This window comes from Balaenoptera acutorostrata, chromosome 13, assembly GCF_949987535.1.
Source record: "Balaenoptera acutorostrata chromosome 13, mBalAcu1.1, whole genome shotgun sequence".
Lineage (NCBI taxonomy): Eukaryota > Metazoa > Chordata > Mammalia > Artiodactyla > Balaenopteridae > Balaenoptera > Balaenoptera acutorostrata.
In genome coordinates this window covers 89,945,309-89,969,606 of record NC_080076.1, presented here as the reverse complement: position 1 = coordinate 89,969,606, position 24,298 = coordinate 89,945,309, and the positions used below count along the sequence as shown (strand labels likewise).

At 44.1% G+C, this 24,298-nt stretch overlaps 1 protein-coding gene across 1 annotated transcript in view; it reads right to left on the bottom strand.

Annotated features, from left to right (window-relative positions):
- The window catches only part of TMEM132C (transmembrane protein 132C), a 262,406-nt gene that overhangs the window by 117,235 nt on the left and 120,873 nt on the right, over positions 1 to 24,298 (bottom strand). Inside the window, exon 3 of the mRNA XM_007189674.2 lies at positions 15,274 to 15,420. Within this exon, the coding sequence (XP_007189736.2) occupies positions 15,274 to 15,420 (147 nt within the window). The remainder of the gene's footprint in view (positions 1 to 15,273; positions 15,421 to 24,298) is intronic.

The window sequence follows — 24,298 nt, the reverse complement described above, 5'->3', positions numbered from 1 at the left end:
AGAGAATGGATGATGCAGGGTTGACTGAAACTCTACTTAGGAAGCCTGCTCCTTAGCAAGGCTGCTAGAAATCAGAATTATTACAAAGGCAATACTTAGCGAGCATTTATTAGGTAACAAGCACAATTTTAAGTGTTTACATATTAAATTGTTTTTTATCCCTGCAACAATCCTATGATATCCCCATTCTACAGACAAGAAATCTGAGACCTAAAGAGATAATTTTCCGAGATTGCCCAGAGCCAGGATTCGGGCACATCAAGTGCAGCCTTGCTCCGAGAGCACATGGCATGGTGCTGGGAACACAGCAGCTGCCCTGCAAACAGGGGTATCTGATTTTTATAGGATTATTGTCATTATTACAGGGAGCAAATAAAAGTTCTTACTTGAGGCAATGGTGGCTTTAAATATTCAGCTCTGCATGTTGCTGGCCAGCTCTCCAGTGCCCTCCTGGTTCCTGCTCGTATGTCTTGAAAATTTTTGAAAACTCTGCCCAGGTCTGCCATCTGCAATTGAACTCTCTGTGTCCTGTCTGGGGGAACCTCTCTCCAGCCTGGGCTCCAGGGGCTGCCAAGACTTTGGCTCTGATGTCTGATTATTGGACATTCTGCTACTTCAGAGTGCCCACTCTTCCCATTCTCCTGGTTCCATCTTGGTTTTCCTGCAATATGCGTGCTCTGCACATTGTCAGGTTCCTACAGTGTCAGAGAATACTAGCTCCCCCCTTATCCCATTATGCCCTTCTAGCTTGGCACATGACTCATCGGGATACGAGATGACACCTCCCAGCTTCCCTTGCAGCTAGGTATGGCCGTGTGTGTGTTCTGTCCATGGGATGGGAGTGGAAGTGGCAGATACAACTTCTGGGTTCTGCCTTTAAGCAGAAGAGGCAGGCCCCCTGCTCCCCCTTGGTCCCTCCCCATGGGCTGGAATGTTTGGTGGTGAGGAGCCGTCTTGGACTCTGTCCACCACAGCCACACCTTAGGGCGATGGAGCAACAAGTTGGCAGGAGTCTGGGCCCCTGATGCCTTTGCAGAGTGGACCTGCCTCACAGACTCCAACATTTAAATAAAAAAGTAACCAGTTTCTTTCTTGCTAAATCCATGATTTACAGGGGAGGCTCTGTCACACCAAATGACCCTTTTATTCAAAGCCACACAAACCTACACGGTGCCCCTCGTGGTTTCTAGGGAGTGGCTTACTTTTGTCTGCCCCAGTGCAGGAATCCAAGGGTGAGATGCTCAGCCGAAGAGCCAGTCAAGTATTAAGGCGACTTGCTTTTATCCTTAACGTAAGGCTCAGGGCTCCCTCCCAAGGTGGAAAATTAAAGGCATGATGGATGAGGTAGGTGTCTTTGCCATTTAGCTGGCCTAGTTTACACACCGCTGGTGAGAAAAGACTGCACTTGAGGCAGAACAAGCAAGGAATCCTAAGGACCACTTATGAAGAATTAATGTGATGTGGAAAAAGGAAAGAAAAAAGTTATTAGGTTACCCGGGAAAAGGCATGGAGAACAGCCTACAGAACAAGCTGTCACTACATCTTGGAGAAGAGAAGGTAGGGCGAGGTCTGGAGGACTAATTTAAAGTTATGAGAATTATCTCTCTGTGGGCTTCCCTGGTGGCGCAGTGGTTGAGAATCCGCCTGCCAATGCAGGGGACACGGGTTTGATATCTGGTCCAGGAAGATCCCACATGCCGCAGAGCAACTAAGCCCGTGCGCCACAACTACTGAGCCTGCAAGCCACAACTACGGAGCCCGTGAGCCACAACGACTGAAGTCCGCAAGCCTAGAGCCTGTGCTCTGCAACAAGAGAAGCCACTGCAATGAGAAGCCTGTGCGCCACAACAAAGACCCAACGCAGCCAAAAATAAAATAAATAAATTTATATAAAAAAAGAATAATCTCTCTGTGCTGCCTCTTTTCCAAACTTCTTTTTCCTTTTCCTAAACAAAAATCTCAAGTATTTTGACCAACTCAGGGATTTCGGCTATTTTTCAGAAGGCTTGGTGCCAGTCGACATGGAAGATGGTGTCTTGCGGAGCCGTGTATGAGAAGACAGTGGTGGGAAGGTAGAGCAGACATCTCATCCTTATTTTGGTCTATTATTCTATTCCAACTGGATGCTTGTGTCTTCTCGGACCCCTTCTCCCAATCTATTTCTTATACGTTTACCAGTAATATTGTTTACAAAAATGCGATTGTGCCGCCTTCCTGCTTAAAGTATTTTAAAGACTTCTCATTGCTCTTCAGATAAGGACAAGAACACTTCTCCGTGGTCTGGCATCCACGCCCTCCCCCTCTCCACCCTCCCCTTGGCCAGGCCGGTGCACCATCTTGGATTACGTGGGCGAGGGCAGCCCGTAGCGGTACCCCAGCCACCAGGGAAGGAGCCTGGGCTTCTGACGGCAGCGCAGAGCAGAGGCACCAAACCACTGTAGACGCTTATGTAACAGAAGGATAATGTTTTCTTTTTTCTTTAATTTACACTGCCTTCAACAAGGTTCCTTTTACGAGCAATGGACCTGTGCGCTAAGTAATACACTCTCTTATTGCGAATTCTTCAACGCCACACATCTCTTCTTCATAGTATTTGCCAGTGCTGCTACGGAATATTTCTTTTTGTGTTTATTTAATTATTTTCCATCTTTCAAAATGGACAATGAATTCCAAGAGATCAGGGTCCATACCTGTTTCATCAATACTCATATTCCTAGTGCCTGGCAGGATAATTATTATTTTTTTTGATTGAAGTATAGTTGATTTACAATGTTGTACCAATCTCTGCTGTAGAGCGAAGTGACTCAGTTATATGCATACAGACATTCTTTTTTTTTGTATCCTTTTCCATCATGGTTTATCACAGGATATTGCATACAGTTTCCTGTGCTATACATTAGCTGGAAGGATAATCATTTGATTCTTGAATACAAATACAAAAATTCAGGTTCTCGCTCTGAGACCCTCCAATCAGGCTGATATACTTAGAAGGTTCCCTCCCATGAGGGTTTAACAGGTCATCGGGATGCAACATTTGAAGACTCCTTAGTTCCCAAGCTTTTGGTGGCATGGCCTGAGCCGTTCTGCTCCCTGTAGGTCTCTGAGTCCCGTGTGGCAGCCTGGCATGAGATATCAAGATGAAGTAGTGTTACTCTTCCTTATGACTAGCACGCTTCAGGCTTGGGTGAAGCTGTGAAGTTCTTGCTGGCAGGAATGACCTCTTAGGGAAATGTCTGTAAGTCTGGCAGTGCTTAGTACCATGCCAGCATATACAAATTGCTTCATAAATCCCTTAGTGGGTGAGCAGGATTTCTCCTCCTTTCTCACAGCTACAGGACAGGATGAGAGCTAGAGGGCAGAGTAGGTTCGCGGTGGGAGGGAGCCTGGAGCATGATGGGTTTGGTTTCCATTCTCATGCCTCTTCCAGAACCTTGGGGCTCCCATCATTGGCTCCTGGGACACTGTTCTCCCAGCTCATGTGGACTCTCTTGGCATATTCCTTCATCTGTACAATGGGTCAGTACAGCATAACAAGCATCATTCATTTATTCAGTCATTCAGCAAATATCCCTCATACTCTGAACACAAGGACCTTCTGATTCCAATTCTTCACCTGTAAACTGCACACAAGATAACTCAACATGTTGTTGCAAAGGTCATTCCTGTGTTTATTCACACAGCAAGGATTTTCGTTCCTGCTCTGTGCCAGGAACTGATCTAAGCACTAAGAATGGGCAAGTCTCTTCCTTCCCTCATGGCGTCTACATACTTTTGGGAAGAGACAGATGGTAAACAAACAAGGTAGTTTCACACTGGTGAGTTCTAGAAAGAAAACGAAACTGGTGACCCGTGTGAGTGGCCACAGACTGCCTCTCTGAGAATACGACAGGTGAACTAAGACCTAAACATCTTAATGATCCAGTCGGGCAAAGAGTCCGGTCAGAGCAAATAGCAGATGCAAAGGTCCTGTGGCAGGAACAAGCTTGGATCTTGAGCTACAGCCACCACAGAGGCCAGGGTGGAAGAAGATTGGTGATTGATGACAGAAGCATAAAGGGTACGACCAGGGAGGTGGGCAGGGGCCAGATCACCTCCAGGACCTCGGAGGTCATGGTGAAGCGCTGGGATTTTATTCTGGGTGTGATGGGAAGCTCTGGAAGGCCAAAACAATACGAGGTTCCGTGATCTGATTTATGTTTTAAACAGAACTCTTTGGCTATTTGGAGCAGAATGGATGGGGGCTGCGACTGGAGAGCAAACAGAGAGCTCAGATTAGGTGTGAATTTAGAGAGACCTAACGTAGAGCCTATACGCTGCACGTGTTTGTAAATAGCAGCTGTCTGTACGGCAGATCCATCGCACACCCAGGGGAGATGCTCCAGGAACACTGCAGACCCCGGGGCCACAGATGCCATTCCAGAACTTCCCAGGAGTTACCAGGATGGATTGGCGGCAACATGCTAAAAATCCATACCGTGATTCCCACCTTGAGTGCTACTCTCAGGCTACTTGCCAGCCCAGTCACGCATGAGGAAATAAAATCCAAGCAGCAAGGGATCAAGGAGCTTGCTAGCGGGGTGTGGGTGTGGGCGGACGGTGGTGTCAATCAATACGGTTTCTATGTAACATGTCAATACCCATCACGTTCGCAAACGCCTGTACCACTTTCCTCGGCTAGCTCACTTCTGCAATTTATTTCACAGAAATAATCACAGAAGTTCAAGATGGTGTTTGGACAAGGTTATTCAAAGTCCAGGCCAAAGATGGTAGAACCTAAAGGCCAGTTAATAACACGGTGTTGGTTCAGATAAATGATGCCATATTTCATAATATGTGATGCTTTAAAAAAAAAAAGGTGGATAAAGAACTTTATGTACTGATATGGAAAAATTACAAGGTATATTGTTAGGTGAAAAAAGAAGCAACATTGTTTAAAATTGAAGTGGGGGAGGAAATATATATGTGTGTGTGTGTGTATGTTTTCATATGTATAAAATAAATATCTTTGGAAAGGGATGTGATAAAGCGTGAACTCTGATGACCTCTGGGGAAGGGGACTGGGTAAGTCGAGGAAGATGTAGATTCTGGTATGTCGGCTTGTCTACATTTTGCGTTTGGAACTGTGTGAATGTATGACCTACCTCCCTGCCCCCCACCAAAATAAATGAAGAGTAAAAAATAATAAAAGCAGAAGGGGAAAATGTGCCTTAGTAAAATGACAAACTACGACAAGCCTTAGACCTTTGGGGTCGGCTTATACATAGTCCAAGCAAGGAACAGTCAACCCACAGGTACCCACAGGCTATTGCTGTTCCTCTGACGTCCGTCTCTGCCACCCCTTCTAAGTTCAGGTTGCCCTGAGGGTGAGAGCAAAGCCCACAGTCAACCAGCTACTGAAACTCCATCAACTGTGAGCCAAGAGTTTCAGCAGAGGGACGAGAAGGAAGGTGGGCAGAATCGAGTTTCCAGGATATTGGGGATGACGTCCAAGTCAGCAGGACACTGTGGTTCTGTGATTGACATTTGCCACCATCAGGAAAGAGGGCTGCGCCTCTTTCACACTTACAATGCAAGGAAGTCTGGGCCATTGTGTCAAAAAAGTCAGGAAGAACTTAAAGAAGCTTTGCTCCGTGGAAAATACAAGAACGAACACTCTACATCGGCTCTTGACATAAACCGATTTCTTTAACTCTCACGAGTACTCCACGAAGGTACTTCTGTTATTCATCATCTCACTTGCGGATAAGGCGCAAGGAGATGGACTCATCTGGACAAAACCACACAGCTTCCAGGTAGAAGAGCTGCGTGTTGAATCCGAGTTGCCTGGCTGGCTCCAGAGGCTATGCTGTTCGTTATTCATGACGCCATATTGCTTCATGGGATACTTGGGAACGGAGACACCACGTGGGCAAAGCTTTTACTTTCGGTGCAGAAAGAAAAAAACAAATTAACACTACATTTTTTTAAAAGGGAAAGAGTTCATTTCCACTGCTGTTTGCCACTTTCTGGTGAAGACCAGTCAGATGTGAGAAGGACCCTCGATCTGAACAAGGGTCCCCAGATTTAGAGGATTCAGACAATGTGGATAAAACCAGGGTCTCATGGCAGCTCGGTGGTGGTGGTTCTGAGCAGAACACACAGAGCCTTGAGGCATTCCAGCAGTGTCCCCACAGCCCTGTCTAGTACCTCGTTTGCTCTCTGAGGACCAGCAATGTAGGGACAGCCTCAGGAGGACAACTTCACCCACGCCTCTGAGTCAGATGCGGTGCCTGAAGCAGGACCGTGGATTCTGAAACGCACCTGCTCTTCTCAGAGGCCACAGCGCCGCCTCCACCTGTTCCCCTTACAGTTCATTACTGGTCTGGAAAGAGCCTGGGGGACTCATTAGCGTGATACAATACATTGTTTCAGGACAGATGCTGAGAGGTGTATTTACTTGATACATTTTCAGTTCGGGCTGGGGACCACACATCGGGCTGCGATGGAAGGAAGAAAACAGAAAACTCGTCATTCTGGCCATGAAAGGCTATAAGTGAGGCTGGGAAAGGGCCTTCAGGGTAAGAGGACAGGCCTTTCAGCATCTCTTCATTTAGCAATCTCTTCCTTGTGGTGGGAGAAGTCAGGGTGGTGTTTAGAATCAGACAGAACAGGGTTCAAATGGCCCTGAATAGCTGTGTGAGGCTGGCAAGTAATTCAACCCCTCCGGGTACTCAGTGTCCCAGCTTACCTGTTGTGGTGTCATAAATCGCCCTCCAAACTTAGCGACATAAAACGATCGTTTTAATGTGAATCAAGAATTCTGGAAGGGCTTGGCTGGGTGGCTGGCTAGACACCATCCTCTGCCTTGATCAGGGCATCTCCCTGTGGTCCTTCCACAGGGCGAGCTGGGCTTTCTCACAGCATGGCGGCCTCAGGGCATTGGGATGCTGACACGCTGCCTGCAGGCTCTTTGGTGACCTGGCTCTCAAAGTCACTTGGCATCACCTCTGCTGCACGCTGGTCGTCAGCCCGTCACTGAAGTCTACCCAGCTTCCAGGGGAGGTGACAAAGACTCCTTCTCTTAACAGGAGAGTCGTGGGATCCAGAAGAGCAGGCAGGACGGGGACGTTGAGAACACATCCATCGAGAACATTCTTGGCAAACACAACCTCTTGTACACAGGGCCATCATCGGAAAACGGATTATGTGAATATCACAGTAGGGTTTGGGGGGAATGGTGATGGTGCGTCCAATGCATCCACCATCGTGAAGGCTCTCCCAGGTGCCTCGTCCTAAGCACTGGTTTTGATCCCAGCACCCATCCCTTCTCTGTGGAAGTATGCCGCTTTCCCTTGGAGAACTGATGGCCTTCATTGTCGGCAGCTTCGATGGGACGATAAACCATGGATGCCCTACTTTTTAAATAAATTTATTTATTTATTTATGGCTGTGTTGGGTCTTCATTTCTGTACGAGGGCTTTCTCTAGTTGCGGCGAGCAGGGGCCGCTCTTCATCGCGGTGCGCAGGCCTCTCACTGTCGCAGCCTCTCTTGTTGTGGAGCACAGGCTCCAGACGCGCAGGCTCAGTAGTTGTGGCTCACGGGCCTAGTTGCTCCTTGGCATGTGGGATCTTCCCAGACCAGGGCTCGAACCCGTGTCCCCTGCATTGGCAGGCAGATTCTCAACCACTGCGCCACCAGGGAAGCCCTACTTTTTTTTTAATTAATTTTTTTTTAATTGAAGTATGGTTGGTTTACAATGTTTCAGGTGTACAGCAAAGTGATTCAGTTATACACACACACACACACACACACACATATATATATATATATATATGCACATATACATATATATTCTTTTTGATTCCTTTCCCTTATAGGTTATTGCAAGCTACTGAGTGTACTTCCCTGTGCTATATAGTAGGTCCTTGTTGTTCATCTATTTTATATATAGTAGTGTGTATCTGTTAATCCCAAATTCCCAATTTATCCCTCCCCCTCTTTCCCCCCTTTGGTAACCCTAAGTTTGTTTTTTATGTCTGTGAGTCTATTTCCGTTTAGTAAATTCACTGAATCATTGTTTTAGATTCCACATATAACTGGTATCATATGATATTTCTCTTTTTCTGTCTGACTTAACTTCACTTAATATGATTGATGCTCTACTTTTAAACAGCACCAAGCAATGGAGAAACCCAATGGCCATTTCGGACGTCAGATCAGGTTTTGATGACAGAACCAGCTCTTGGGTCTCCAAGGAAAATCTCTTCTTCTCTCAAGCTGCTTCAAAGCCTATCCTCTACCTGTTCCCCCCCACTCCCAGGGGCTTCCAGCAAATTCCCTTGGGAGAGTTTAGCTTCTATAAATCACAGGAAACACCAATAACCTCAACCATCTAGGGCTTTAACCTTCGTCACAGCTGAAAGTGGGAGGAAAACAAACATTTTATGGAGAACACACACAGTGTGTATATCAATAAATTCTCTGCTGCAGATGTTGACGTGAGTCTGCTGTGAGTTTAGGGTGGGCTGAGTGGGGATGCTTTTGACTTCTTCCTTTAGGGACCTGAAACGCACGCTTTACCCCACTGATTGGGAGGTTTTCATTCGTGGGCGTTTGCCTAGCAGATTTTCTGTGCCATCTTCAAATAGCTCTTAAAGAAAGAACTCAGTCTGGGCAATTTCCTTCAGGGAACAGCAGATATCTTCATGGATCGCTCCCAGAAGCTCTGCTGAAACTGTTTATACTCAGCAGCTCTGACCACACTTGTGTTCCGGAATTCTCCGAAAACAAACAGCTGAGCAGAGCTGTGAATGTAAGGTCTGCAATCGAGGCTGCTAAAATGAATACTAGTGGGCATCTTATAATCCATGTTCAATGGTCTTCGCTCTTGGAAAAGCCCTTCTCCTTTTATGACCTGCCTGACTGACTTGGTCTCCTTCGCCACAGAGCATACCTTAAGCGTACTGACTGAGGGGCTTGGGAGCTGTGGCAGCGGCTAGAGGGAAGAGTGAGATGAGTACCATTTGGTTTTTCTGCGGAAGTGCAAGGACCCAGAGGATGTCTTCCGTCTAGACCGGCTGGCTGGAGGATGCCGGCTGACCTACCACTACACTAGAAGCTGGGAAGGAGGGAACACCACGTCCCAGGCAGGTTTCCTGGTAGGGCTGATGGTTGATGAAAGCCGAGGATGAGCAAGGATAAGGTACAGGAGGAACAAGGCGAGTTTATAACACGTGCTGGAAGCACAGGAGTGTCGTGACGCTTGATCTGTTTAGAAGGGGTCATAGGTATGTGGTGACAATGAAGGTGAGCTGAGTCTTTGAAAGGCCTCGCCTCACGTATAAATCCCTCTAAAAGAGACACACAGTCTAGGCCCAGGAAGGCTATTTTGCTGCCGATTTGATGCCTTGAAGATACAGGCAATTAACCCCCTAAAGAAAACAGGCACGATTTTACCCAAAGTGGAATGTGCAATCGGTTCAAACTGGCCACTTTTGCACAATTCATTCGCTGATGGACTATTTTCCTGAACAATATTCCTTTTGGTTGATCTACACTGTGATTTAAAAAATCTGAGCAAATGTTTAAAAATCGGGAGATTTTTCTAGGACAGTCTGGATTTTCAGCTGTTCTAAAAAAATCCAGAGATTGGGCAACACGGGGCCTGCGTCCTCACCTGGGAAGGTTCCAGCGTCCCCCCTACGTGGGTGCAGTCTGTCCTGTTCTCTACCTACCTCTCCCGGCATGCAGGCCTAGCTGTCTGGCTCCTTCGTGTCTGCAGCCCCTGGTGACATGGTCAGACTCCTGCGAGGATGTCCTGCTTGAGCTCTGCTGTGTGGGCAGCCTCTCAGCTTGCAGCTGAGCACACACACCTGTAAACCTAGATTTGCAAATCTCACCTGCAGCATCGAGACCCCCTGCAGCCTCCCAGGAAGGGGGGCATGGGGAGGGACCATATAGCCATGGAAATGTGCACCGCTGATTTATTTACACGAAAAAGTTAGGAACAGACCACCGAGATGCCCTACAACAGGGGGCTCTCAAAATAAGGTTTTTTTACTTACTAAGTTGTTAGGCAGCTAATTAACAAACTAAGTTTGGGGCAGGCAAAGGGCTTTGGCAATGTTAAGTTACAAAAGGGGATCTATCACAGGCTGATCCCAACTATATAAAAGTATTTATATGTATAATAATGGTAATAGCTACATAAGGTATGGAATGTGGGTTTAAAATGTGTTTTTTAATACATTTCTTATGATTATAAAGGTGACACAGGGGCACTGAAGAAAATAAGGTTAATAAAAAGATAAGGAAGAAAAAATAAGGAGGAAAGAAAAGAAAGTCTCTGTTTGGGGCTAGTGTATCTTTAACACCTCCTGGGTATTTGCTAATCCCTTTCTAACCCCAAGGTCAAGTGCAGAGCCTTCTGCTGGTAACGCCAGCCAGCTAGACATCAATAGTATTTGTTCATTTAAATTGTATTTGTTTATGCTCGCCTTTAATTCATGCAGTGAATATGAGCTTTTCCTATGTATTTATAGACATGAAGGTTATTTTAGAAGAAAACACTGTAAAAAAAGCATTTGCACAAATATTCAGGTGGATGCTTTCTGCCTCGGAATGTCTTCACTTCTTTTCTTTATCTGCCCAACAGTGTGATTCTCAGTTCAGGAAACCATGGAGAAGAGTTACTGAAATAATATACACACAGCATTTTGTAAAATGCCAGGAACTACGAAATACACAGAGTATTATTTTGCACGTTGTCAAGCACTATGAAACATACAGAATATTACTGTTATTTAAGTTTCTGTATTTGAGATACTATGTTTGCTTCCCCAGAGAGATATAGTCCTCCCGAATGCTAATGTTTTAAAAATAAAACCTAATATGGAACTTTTAAAATGCACAAGTAAACCCATTTAAATACAGGTGTTCAGGAGATAACAGCACAGGTGTGCGTGGCCAGGTCGGGAGTCCTGCAGGTGGCACGCAGTGACCCTCATGGGGGAGCCAGTCTTGCTCAGAGCCGGGGAGGTTGCATCGCCAGCACGGAGTTCCCTGTTAACTTCAAAGAATGCCCATCAACAGGCACACGAAAAGATGCTCAACATCACTAAGCATCAGAGAAATGCAAATCAAAACCACAATGAGGTACCACCCCACAATGCTCAGAATGGCCATCATCAAAAAGTCTACAAATAACAAACACTGGAGAGGGTGTGGAGAAAAGGGAACCCTCTACGCTGTTGGTGGGGATGTAAGTTGGCGCAGCCACTACGGAGAACAGTATGGAGGTTCCTCAGAAAACTAAAAATAGAGCTACCATATGATCCAGCCATCCCACTCCTGGGCATATATCCAGACAAAACTCTAATTCAAAAAGATACATGCACCCCTGTGTTCACAGAAGCACTATTCACAATAGCCAAGACATGGAAGCAATCTAAATGTCCATCGACGGATGAATGGATAAAGGAGATGTGGAACATACTACACAGCTCCCGGGTGGGTTCGATCCCTGGTCGGGGAGCTAGATCCTGCATGCCGTAACTGAGAGTTCACATGCTGCCACAAAGATCCCGCAGGCCTCAACTAAGACCCAGCACAGCGAAAATAAATAAATAAATAAATAAATAAATAAATAAAATTTAAAATGATGCTAAATAAGTAAATAAATAAATATATATATATATATATATTTTTTAAATGATGCTAAATAAATAAATAAATATTTAAAAAAATGATGCTCTTTAAATAAATAAACGTCTCAGTTTTGGGGTGTTTTGTTACAAAACACTAGATAACAAATACTCTTGGCCTTTGCTCTCCAGGCAGAGGGAAGTAAGCCCTCACATCCCTGTGAAGTCTGCACCTTCCATGTCATCGAAAGCCCTTATTTGAGCTGTGGTCAGTCCAGTCCTATGTGCTCCACAGACCTTAGCTTCCTTGGAGACAGGGTCTGGACCTGACTCAGTGGGTATCGACCTGGCACGGAGCATAGCACCTCAGACTTAACGTGAACCACGCAATGTTTTCTGAACGTCCAGGTGAGGAAGTGAGCAAGCAGGAACATCCATCAGTTGTGTGCTGGTAAACAGGCTCTCCAACAATGGCAGAAAGTCCTGCTTTGTGATGTTTGTCTGACAGTTTCCATGGTGTAAATACGGACGGTCAGCGCATGAGAGACTGGGAGGAGATTCGAGCAATCCAATCAGCTCTCACGAGCTGGTACTGGATGGCTTCAGCAGAGCCCTGACCCCAGTCCTGACACGTCGGCTCTTCTGCAAAGGCAACAGTTACCTTCTAAGACATCATATTCAGAAACCTGGGAGGACGCAGGGAATTCCAGGCCCTCACAACCACCTAGCTTGTGGCCAGTCTAACTCAAAGCAGTAAAAAAAACTCTAGAATTCAGAAGGAAGGAAACGCTGATTTTAAACCACAGTTCCAGCTACTGTGACATCCAGCACCGCTGACAGTGGAAAATCATGCATGATGTTTACCATCTCAGCAAACACACCTGGTCCCAGCATCAAATTCCCAGAAGATCAGAACACACAGGGTTGCCACCAGGACTCTTCAGAACCTGCTCCCCTACAGCAAAGCTTATCCCCCTCACTTAGAGACTCCTCCTGATTGTCACATAAAGAACTATTTACACACACAAATCCACTGCCTGTTAATGAACACATTCCCTTTAACTTGCATAATCAACACTAATCTTGTGGGTTAATTAGATTTTATGTGCGTTTGATTCAGGAGATTTAATTTGACCTCTGATCTCGTGCTTAGAGCAAGGGACCCGCGCACGCATTTCTTTCCAGCCACGTTTTCACAAGGTGAAACGCCCAACGCTCACCCCTTAGATGTACTAACAATCCTTCTTGGGGTCATGATGGTGAAGGCTGGTGTTTGATCCAGGAAGCTGTTCAGGACACCAGATGTGTTTGCTGGCTACACATGGAAGGTAGGGCTGAGGAAAGGGTCTTACAGACAAATGAACTAGGTGTTTCTATAAATTTATTTAGTTAGTTAGTTTTGGCTGCATTGGGTCTTTCTTGCTGTGCGCAGGCTTCTCATTGCGGTGGCTTCTCTTGCTGTGGAGCACGGGCTCTAGGCGTGCGGGCTTCAGTAGTTGTGGCACGAGGGCTCAGTAGTTGTGGCTCATGGGCTCTAGAGCGCAGGCTCAGTAGTTGTGGCGCACGGGCTTAGCTGCTCCATGGCATGTGGGATCTTCCCGGACCAGGGCTCGAACCCATGTGCCCTGCATTGGCAGGCGGATTCTTAACCACTGCGCCACCAGGGAAGTCCCGAAAGAACTGGGTGTTTCTAAATGCAGTGGAGCATTTGTAGACTTTTTCTGGGCAGGCTTGAAGTGTTCACTTAAGAAAATACATCCAGTAATGGAAGTGGATGTTTCCTCCTTTAGCACTAATCCCTTCAGGAAAATACACTGATGGACTGTACCAAGAGCCCTAAAAAACGATCTAACTTTTTGATTCTAAGAAGCCACCTTAAGCAAAAAGAGGAATGGACAAAGATTCATGTGAAATGTGGTTTGCTGCTGCATATTATCTATGAAAATAAAACTTGGAAACAAATTAAATAGCCCAAACTATGGATATGGTTATTTATGTAATGTTAAATCTATGTGATGGAATCTTAAAATATTTCTGAGGAATATTTAATGTCAAAGGAAGATGTTATCAATATAAGTGAAATTATCTTAAGAATCTGGATATATATTATGGTACCAAATTTGTAAAATAAGTGAACCTACTACACGTTTACTATACACAGATGTTATCTATGTATTAAAAATGGGAAGAAAATGAATCAACGTTAGCAGTGGGTTATCCTTAGGTAGAAGGGATATTGATATACTGTTTCAGTTTTTTCCTCATATAGTTGTTTTCACAAATATTCTAAAATGAGTATGTGTTGCTTTTATATGCAGAAAGCAAGTATGTTAAATAATAATCCAGAATGTCTGTCTAGACTCTCACATACCATCCCTATGCATCACTGCCACTGACTGTCACCTCCTGTCTTGAAAGTCCTCCTCACTGAAGACTGAGTCTAATCCTTTATGATTCTGACACCAGTTCTGATGTGTGTCCTTTTTCTACCCCCACCAAGTAATACTCTGCCATCAGCTGGGTGTCCTACACTTCACCTCAGTTCTGACACTACCTACCTGGAGATCGTGTCCGATCCCACAGGTCAAGGGCTCAGTCCCACAAGACTGTCCCCACCTTCAGGCGCCAATCGCAAGTCCAGGCTGTCCCCTGTGCTTCTGACCCTCGGGCTAAAGATTAGAGGCTCCCATGACCCTCTCCTTGGGTTCCATGAATTTGCTGGAGCGGCTCACAGAACTCAGAGAAACACTTCACTCACCAGGTTACTGGTATTATGAAAGGGTCTAACTCAGGAACAGCCGGTGACAGAGGTGCACAGGGCAAGGCATGGGGAAAGCGGGCGGAGCTTCCACGCCCTCTCCAGGCGCCACTCTCCCCAAATCTCCACGCCATCACCAACGCGGAAGCTCTCCAAAGCCAGTATTTTCGAGTTCTTAAGGAGGCTTCATTACATGGGCACCACTGATTAACTCGTTGGCCATTGGCTATTGAACTCAATCTCCAGTCTCCCTCTTGTACACGGAGGCCAGGGGTGGGACTGAAAGGTCCAACCCTCCTCCAATCACATGGTTGGTTCCCTGCAACCCTCATCTTAAGGTGACCTAGGAGGCTTTCCAAAAGTAACCTTATTAACGTAAACAGAAGACAGCTTTACGCTCTCATTCTGGGAATGAGAATTTTGGGAAATTGCATGGGTTTTCAGAGCTCTATGCCAGGAACAGGGATGAAGACCAAATATGTATTTCTTAGTATAAATCACAATGTCACACCCTTTGCGCAAAGGACAAACACTCTGTAAGAAAGCAGCCTCTGATAAGCAAGGTCAACGGCAGGGCCACGGGAGATGACACAGTCTCGAGGGCATGAGCGTAGGTGAGGAGAATGAATAAGCCTCCGCAAAGCAGAACAGACCGTGCAAACTAATTTCTGCTCCCAAACCCAAACGACAGAGCCGCAGAATCAGGGCCCTGCCCTTCCTGCCAGAGATGCCAGAAGGTACGACAGGTGATGTAAGTGTCTCCGGATTTCCAAGCCAAGGTGTAACAGCTCCGCTAAGCAGTGGTTACTGTGAGTCTAAGGCAGGGATCTCAGGCGGAGACCGGGTCATGGGACCGCGGGTCACCGATGCGGAGGGAGGGACGCCGCGCTTACCTGTTGCGCGCGCCGGGCGCCAGGCGCTGGCATACCACGGCGGCGGTGGCGTGCTTGCCGCCGTTGCCCAGCTCCTGCTTGACGTCCCACTGGCGAGGCTCGCTGGTCCGCGTGCTCAAGATGTTCACCCCCTTCTTCACCTTGGCTCTGCGGGGACGAAGAGAGCAAGAAAAAGCCAAGAGATTACCGACTCGGCCTTTCCAAATGCGCCTAGCCTCCGCTAAGCTGCGTGCGTTGCTTTCTTTTTCATTTTTCTGCTTTTTTCATATCCGGTGGCACAGTCAGAAGCCGGGCCTCAGAGGGGGAGGATGCCGGGGACTTGGCGACTGGAGTGAGAGGGGGATCTACCCACAGACCCAGGAATCACGGAACTCGCTGTTCAGGTCTGAGGGTGAGGGAAAGCGGCCTCAGGCAGTCCCCGAACCAAGAAGTAGCTCAGCTGAGCGGTCAGGAGAAAAGCCAGCCTGCCCAAGCCAGTCATTCTCAGTCAGGGGCGACTGCGTCCTGCGGGGACACGTGGTGACGTCTGGAGACATTCTAGGTTGTCTCAGCCGTGGGGAGGGCGCTGGCACCCAGGGACGCCCTCCCAGCCCCAGCACAGACTTGCCCAGTCCAAAGTGCCCAAAATGCCCAGGTTCCGAAACCCTGGTGGAGGTGCACACCCTGCTTTCTCCACTTTGTAGCTGTGTGACTTTGGGCAAATAATAACCTCTCTGGGCCTCACTTTCCTCCCCTGTAAATGGACATGATAATAGTAACCCCCAATATACAGCTGTTGTGATGATGAAATGTATTAACACATATAAAGAGATTGGAACACTGTCGAGTATACAGCAAGCACTTAATAAATGTTAGTTATGGTTGTATCAGCGGAGGCAGGTCCCCAACCTGCTTCCCGTGACTTGCTGGGTCTCCTCTGGGAACAAACTCAGCCAGGGACTTTTTAAAAAGGCAAAGCACTCCTCTTAGAACTGCTGTTTTAGCTATGTCTCTTAGCCTCTCTGAAACTCAGGTTTCTCGTCAATAAACTGGTGAGAAACATCGGATCGAACACATATACCTGCTTATCCTCTTTTCCCAAATCCCACTTAAAGGAGAGTCGAGGGGACTATTTTTAAAGACCCGTGATGACGGGGAGAAAGATGCAGCAAACGTAAACGATCTGGGGACCAGTAAGCTGATGTACAAGGGGGTAAAAGGGTCAGCTGAACTTCCAAATTAAGTCGTGAGCCGTCAGCGAGAAAAGCTAAGAACCAGCAGAATTTATACCACGGAATCCCCCCATCTCAGGAACTGGTGGGGCCGCTAAAAGTTGGAGTCCATGAGGGCTAAAATAAGGACGATTAGCAAAAAGTATGTTTATGAAGCAGCCAGATGCAAACATGCTTCCCTTTCCCTGTAACAGGGTGACTGCCTGGGGGACCATGAAGATTTGATACCATGACAAAAACAGAGTCACTATGTGACATCACACACACTGAACATTGAGATGCCTAGGCCTTTGTCCCCAAAGCTGGACCTTCACCGTCTAAGAAAAATACCAGATTCTAGACCATTCAGTACTGACCCTGGTTACTGGTCCAACCAGCCAGCCAGGTTACTTTTCAGAGACGCTTGTAGTCACCAAGGCCCATCTACGGGCTCAGAGCTGCTAATGGTTTTTAGTCCTTCATTTTTTTTTTTTTTTTTAATATGAGCAAACAAGAATCAAGAATCTTAGGACACTGATAAAGTTTCTACATGACACATGGAACAAAACAGGCAAAAAAAAAGAAGAAAAAAGAAATCTGTAGAAAATAGAGCCTATGCAGGAAAGACCACAATTAACAAAATACACAATCATTCACATTCACAGAGCCATCAGAGAAGATACTGCAATCATGAAACAAAAACAGATTGCTATTTTAAAAATCCAGAAAGGGAAAAATGAGCCCTTGGAAATTAAAAATATTATAGAAGAAATGGAAAATCAGTGGAATGGTTGATGGATAGAGTTGAGGACATTTGTCCTAGGAAGCAGAAAAAAACCCAAAGAAATGGAAGAGGATTACTTAGAGGTTCAACATCTGAACAATATAAAAAACACACAAAGAGACAGTAGGAATCACCAATGAAGTAATTCAAGAAATTTCCCCCAGTGAAAGGATGTGAGTGTCCAGATGGGAAGGGCCTCCTGGGTGATGAACACAAGGACCCACCCCAAGGCACAGGACTGATACAGCTTAGGACACTGCGTACAGAGATGTGAATTCTGCAATCCTCCAGACTGAAGAAAGAATCAGGGATCAGAATGGATTCAAGATTCATAACACGCACTCTGGGAACCAGAAGGCAATGAAAAATATCTTCAAAAACCGGAGGGGAAATGATTTCCAACCTAGCATTTGATATCCAGCCTAATGATGAAGAAAATGTTTCCAGATATGCAAGTTCTCCAAAAATTTATTTCCTACATCCTTGCTCAGAAAACTACTTGAAGATGTGCTCCATCAAACATGGGGGTAAATATAGAAAGAAATCATGAGACCCAGGAAATGAAGATCCAATGCATGACAGAGATGAACAGGAGGTTTATGGTGAATAGAGGTCCTGGATAACAGCTGAGCGCCAGCATGGAGAAATTCTGGCAGCACGTCTTCAGGAAACTGGAATTTTCCTAATAAATTTGATGTGAATGAACGTTCTAAGAGGAGATTTAGATAATCAGTAAAGAGTCTGGGAATAAATCAGAACAAAATAAACAGAAAATGAAGAAAAAGAATAAAACCAAATTAGTTTTTAATTCTGATGATAAAAAATCATTATGCAGGAAAGGAAAAGTCATCATTATTTAATACTTACTTTTACTGTGATTAGCATATGTATTTGTAATATTTTAAACACTGATTATTAATCTAGACAAAATATGATTATTATTTTGCAGGGATGGAGACATAGGAAGGAGTGGGGGAGAAAAGAGAGAAAGATCCTTATTTTTCATAGTGGGAAATTTATAGACAGCGCCTAAAACTAAAAAAAAAAAAAAAAAAAAAAAAAAAATGATGAGGTATCAGCCTTACTTACTATGTCATTTAGTGATATGGACATAAATACCAAAGTAAGAATTTTGCCTCTGTACAAGGAGAAAGGCAGTGGAAGGGAACAGAGTACTGCAGCATTTCTTTCAAAATAACTTTTAATTTTGAACTACTTTGATAGTTTGAGATTAACATGAAGTTGCACAAAATATAGAGTTCTCATATACCCAAGCTGCCCCCTGTGATGCTCTCTTATATCATCACAGTACATTGTCAAAACCAGGAAACTGACATTGCTACCATGCTATGAACTCATGTTCAGACCTTTAGATTTCACCTGTTTTCACATGCATTTTTTTAAAAAGTTTATTTTATTGAAGTATAGTTGATTTACAATGTTAATTTCTGCTGTATAGCAAAGTGATTCAGTTATGCTATGTATATATGTGTGTAATATACATTCTTTTCCATTATGAATATGGAATACATTCATATTCTTTTCCATGATGGTTTATCACAGGCTGGTGAATAGAGTTCCCTGTGCTCTACAGTAGGACCTTGTTTTGTTTATCCATCCTATATATAAAAGCTTAAGTCTGCTCATCCCAACCTCCCCCTCCATCCTTACCCCACCCCCGCCCCACCCCCTTGGCAACCACAAGTCTGTTCTCTATGTCTGTCACGTGCACTTTTTTGGGGGGGCATGTATAGTTCTATAAAATCACATCACATGTGTAGACTGGAGTAACCGTCACCACAATCAGAACACAGAAGAATTCCATCACCATAAAGACACTCCCTAATGTTACTTCTTAATAGTCAAGCCTGCCTACCACTCAGTGCCAACAGACTCTGATTTGTTCTCTATCACTGTAATTTTGTCACTTTGAGAATGTTATATACAGTTTTTACCAACAAACTCTGCAGAACTATTCGACTCCTTAAATTCCATGCAAGTTATCTTATCAAAGTAATAGCTTAAAAAGTTACACACACACACACACACACACACAGCCCTGCCCTGCTAACCTCACAGGGTGGAGGAAATAAATCCTTGTGAATAGTTAACAGGCTAGACATCGCCTAGCAAAGATGGGAGGCGGCGATAAAACACATCTCCCCCTTTCAAGCCCAGGGTACCCAAATTAGCATGACCTGCCCTCCCCCCTGCCACCCCAGAGCAGCAAGAGCCTATCAATGGCAACAGCACTTTTTCTCTAGAAACTTCTTCCAAGTCTTACTTTAAAGTGATTTGCTAAATGATTTCGCTAAATCGTACTTGCCACCTTGGCCAGGAGAAGACCAAGGTATGCCTGAGGGACAACGATTAAAGACACATTAGCCAGCGAAAGCCCCCCTTTGTCCTCATGCAGGGACAACTTCCACCCCGACTGCCCACAGCAACTGCCTCCTGAAATGTGTCTTTGCTTGAAATTGGGTTTCGCTGCATTTGGATTTTGCTGAAGACTGGAGGTTTCACTGAAGCTACAAATTGTTCTTAACACTTCATAGTTCAAGAAAATAGGAGGATTCTTGTTGACTGGTGCAGGGGCTGGTTTCATCTCTGACTGGGATAGGGTGATGGGCCTCTGAGATGGGAGGAAGGCACAAGTTTCAAAAGCCCAGTTTTCTTAATTAGGTGTTTTCTTTGATGAGGTCAATGGATATTCCTATCTACTTCAAGGAATTAGCTGTTGCAGGAATTTGGGTCCCAGGACCAGAAGTTTTGCAATGAAAGTCAGTGTTAAAACGCAGTGGGGAGGGGCTTCAAGATGGTGGAGGAGTAAGACGTGGAGATCACCTTCCTCACCACAAATACATCAAAAACATATCTACATGTGGAACAACTCCTACAGAACTCCTACTGAACACTGGCAAAAGACCTCAGACTTCCCAAAAGGCAAGAAAATCCCCATGTACCTGGCTGTGTGGCTGACAGGGTCTTGGTGCTCCAGCCGGGTGTCAGGCCTGAGCCTCTGAGGTGGGAGAGCTGAGTTCAGGATATTGGTCCACCAGAGACCTCCCAGCTCCAATCCACGTAATATCAATCGGCGAGAGCTCTCCCAGAGATCTCTATCTCAAAGCTAAGACCCAGATCCACTCAATGACCAGCAAGCTCTAGTAGTGGACACCCCATGACAAACAACTAGCAAGAAAGGAACACGACCCCACCCATTAGCAGAGAAGCTGCCTAAATCATAACAAGTTCACAGACACCCCCAAACACACCACCAGACGTGGTCCTGCCCACCAGAAGGACAAGATCCAGCCTAATCCACCAGAACACAGGCACCAGTCCCCTCCACCAGGAAGCCTACACAACCCACTGAACCAACCTTACCCACTGAGGGCAGACACCAAAAACAACGGTAACTACAAACCTGCAGCCTGCAAAAAGGAGACCCCAAACACAGTAAGTTAAGCAAAATGAGAAGACAGAGAAATACGCAGCAGATGAAGGAGCAAGGTAAAAACCCACCAGACCAAACAAATGAAGAGGAAATAGGCAGTCTACCTGAAAAAGAATTCAGAGTAATGATAGTAAAGATGATCCAAAATCTCAGAAACAGAATGGAGAAAATACAAGAACTGTTTAACAAGGACCTAGAAGAACTAAAGAGCAAGCAAACAATGATGAACAACACAAGAAATGAAATTAAAAATTCTCTAGAAGGAATCAATAGCAGAATAACTGAGGCAGAAGAATGGATAAGTGACATGGAAGACAAAACAGTGGAAATAACTACTGCAGAGCAGAATAAAGAAAAAAAGAATAAAAAGAATTGAGGACAGTCTCAGAGACCTCTGGGACAACATTAGGCACACCAACATTCGAATTATAGGGGTCCCAGAAGAAGAAGAGAAAAAGGAAGGGACTGAGAAAATATTTGAAGAGATTATAGTTGAAAACTTCCCTAATACGGGAAAGGAAATAGTCAAGTCCAGGAAGCGCAGAGAGTCCCATACAGGATAAATCCAAGGAGAAACACACCAAGACACATATTAATCAAACTATCAAAAATTAAATACAAAGAAAAAATATTAAAAGCAGCAAGGGAAAAGCAACAAATAACATACAAGGAAATCCCCATAAGGTTAACAGCTGATCTTTCAGCAGAAACTCTGCAAGCCAGAAGGGAGTGGCAGGACATATTTAAAGTGATGAAAGAGAAAAACCTACAACCAATATTACCCAGCAAGGATCTCATTCAGATTAGACGAAGAAATGGAAACCTTTACAGACAAGCAAAAGGTAAGAGAATTCAGCTTCACCAAACCAGCTTTACCACAAATGCTAAAGGAACTTCTCCTTGCAGGAAACACAAGAGAAGGAAAAGACTTACAATAACAAACCCAAAACAACTAAGAAAATGGTAACAGAAACATACATATCAATAATTACCTTAAATGTAAATGGATTAAATGCTCCAACCAAAAGACATAGACTGGCTGAATGGATACAAAAACAAGACACATATATATACTGCCTACAAGAGACCCACTTCAGACCTAGGGGACACATACAGACTGAAAGTGAGGGGATGGAAAAAGATATTCCATGCAAATGGAAATCCAAAGAAAGCTGGAATAGCAATTCTCATATCAGACAAAATAGACTTTCAAATAAAGACTATTACAAGAGACAAAGAAGGACACTACATAATGATCAAGGGATCAATCCAAGAAGAAGATATAACACTTGTAAATATTTATGCACCCAACATAGGAGCATCTCAATACATAAGGCAAATGCTAACAGCCATAAAAGGGGAAATCGACAGTAACACAATAATAGTAGGGGACTTTAACACCCCACTTTCACCGATGGACAGATCAACCGAAATGAAAATAAATACGGAAAAACAAGCTTTAAATGACACATTAAACAAGATGGACTTAATTGATATTTATAGGACATTCCATCCAAAAACAACAGAATACACTTTCTTCTCAAGGGCTCATGGAACATTCTCCAGGATAGATCATATCCTGGGTCACAAATCAAGCCTCAGTAAATTTAAGAAAGTTGAAATCGTATCAAGTATCTTTTCCAACCACAATGCTATGAGACTAGATATCAACTACAGGGAAAACACTGTAAAAAATACAAACACATGGAGGCTAAACAATACGCTACTAAATAACCAAGAAATCACTGAAGAAATCAAAGAGGAAATCAAAAAATACCTAGAAACAAATGACAATGAAAACACAACAACCCAAAACCTATGGGATGCAGCAAAAGCAGTTCTAAGAGGGAAGTTTACAGCAATACAATCCTACCTCAAAAAACAAGAAAAATCTCAAATAAACAATCTAACCTTACACCTAAAGCAATTAGAGAAAGAAGAACAAAAACCCCCAAAGTTAGCAGAAGGAAAGAAATCATAAAGATCAGATCAGAAATAAATGAAGGAAACGATAGCACAGATCAATAAAACTAAAAGCTGGTTCTTTCAGAAGATAAACAAAATTGATAAAACATAAGCCAGACTCATCAAGAAAAAAAGGAAGACTCAAATCAACAGAATTAGAAATGCAAAAGGAGAAGTAACAACTGACACTGCAGAAATACAAAGGATCATGAGAGATTACTACAAGCAACTATATTGCCAATAAAATGGACAACCTGGAAGAAATGGACACATTCTTAGAAAAGCACAACCTTCCGAGACTGAACCAGGAAGAAATAGAAAATATAAACAGACTAATCACAAGCACTGAAATTGAAACTGTGATTAAAAAGCTTCCAACAAACAAAAGTCCAGGACCAGATGGATTCACAGGCGAATTCTATCAAACATTTAGAGAAGAGCTAACACCTATCCTTCTCAAACTCTTCCAAAATATAGCAGAGGGAGGAACACTCCCAAACTCATTCTACGAGGCCTCTATCACCCTGATACCAAAACCAGACAAAGATGTCACAAAGAAAGAAAACTACAGACCAGTATCACTGATGAACATAGATGCAAAAATCCTCAACAAAATACTAGCAAACAGAATCCAACAGCATGTTAAAAGGATCATACACCATGATCAAGTGGGGTTTATCCCAGGAATGCAAGGATTCTTCAATATATACAAATCAATCAATGTGATACACCATATTAACAAACTGAAGGATAAAAACGATATGATAATCTCAATAGATGCAGAAAAACCTTTTGACAAAATTCAGCACCCATTCATGATAAAAAGTCTCCAGAAAGTAGGCATAGAGGGAACTTACCTCAACATAATAAAGGCCGTGTATGACAAACCCACAGCCAACATCGTTCTCAATGGTCAAAAACTGAAACCATTTCCACTAAGATCAGGAACAAGACAAGGTTGCCCACTCACACCACTATTATTCAACATAGTTTTGGAAGCTTTAGCCACAGCGATCAAAGATGAAAAAGAAATAAAAAGAATCCAAATTGGAAAAGAAGTAAAACTGTCACTGTTTGCAGATGACATGATACTATACATAAAGAATCCTAAAGATGCTACCAGAAAACTACTAGAGCTAATCAATGAATTTGGTGAAGTAGCAGGATACAAAATTAATGCACAGAAATCTCTTGCATTCCTATACACTAACAATGAAAAATCTGAAAGAGAAATTAAGGAAACACTCCTATTTACCATTGTAACAAAAAGAATAAAATACCTAGGAATAAACCTACCTAAGGAGACAAAAGACCTGTATGCAGAAAACTCTAAGACACTGATGAAAGAAAGTAAAGATGATACAAACAGATGGAGAGATATACCATGTTCCTGGGTTGGAAGAATCAACATTGTGAAAATGACTATACTACCCAAAGCAATCTACAGATTCAATGCAATCCCTATCAAACTACCAATGGCATTTTTCACAGAAATAGAACAAAAAAGTTCACAATTTGTATGGAAACACAAAAGACTCTGAATAGCCAAAGCAACCTTAAGAAAGAAAAACAGAGCTGGAGGAATCAGGCTCCCTGACTTCAGATTATACTACAAAGCTACAGTAATCGAGA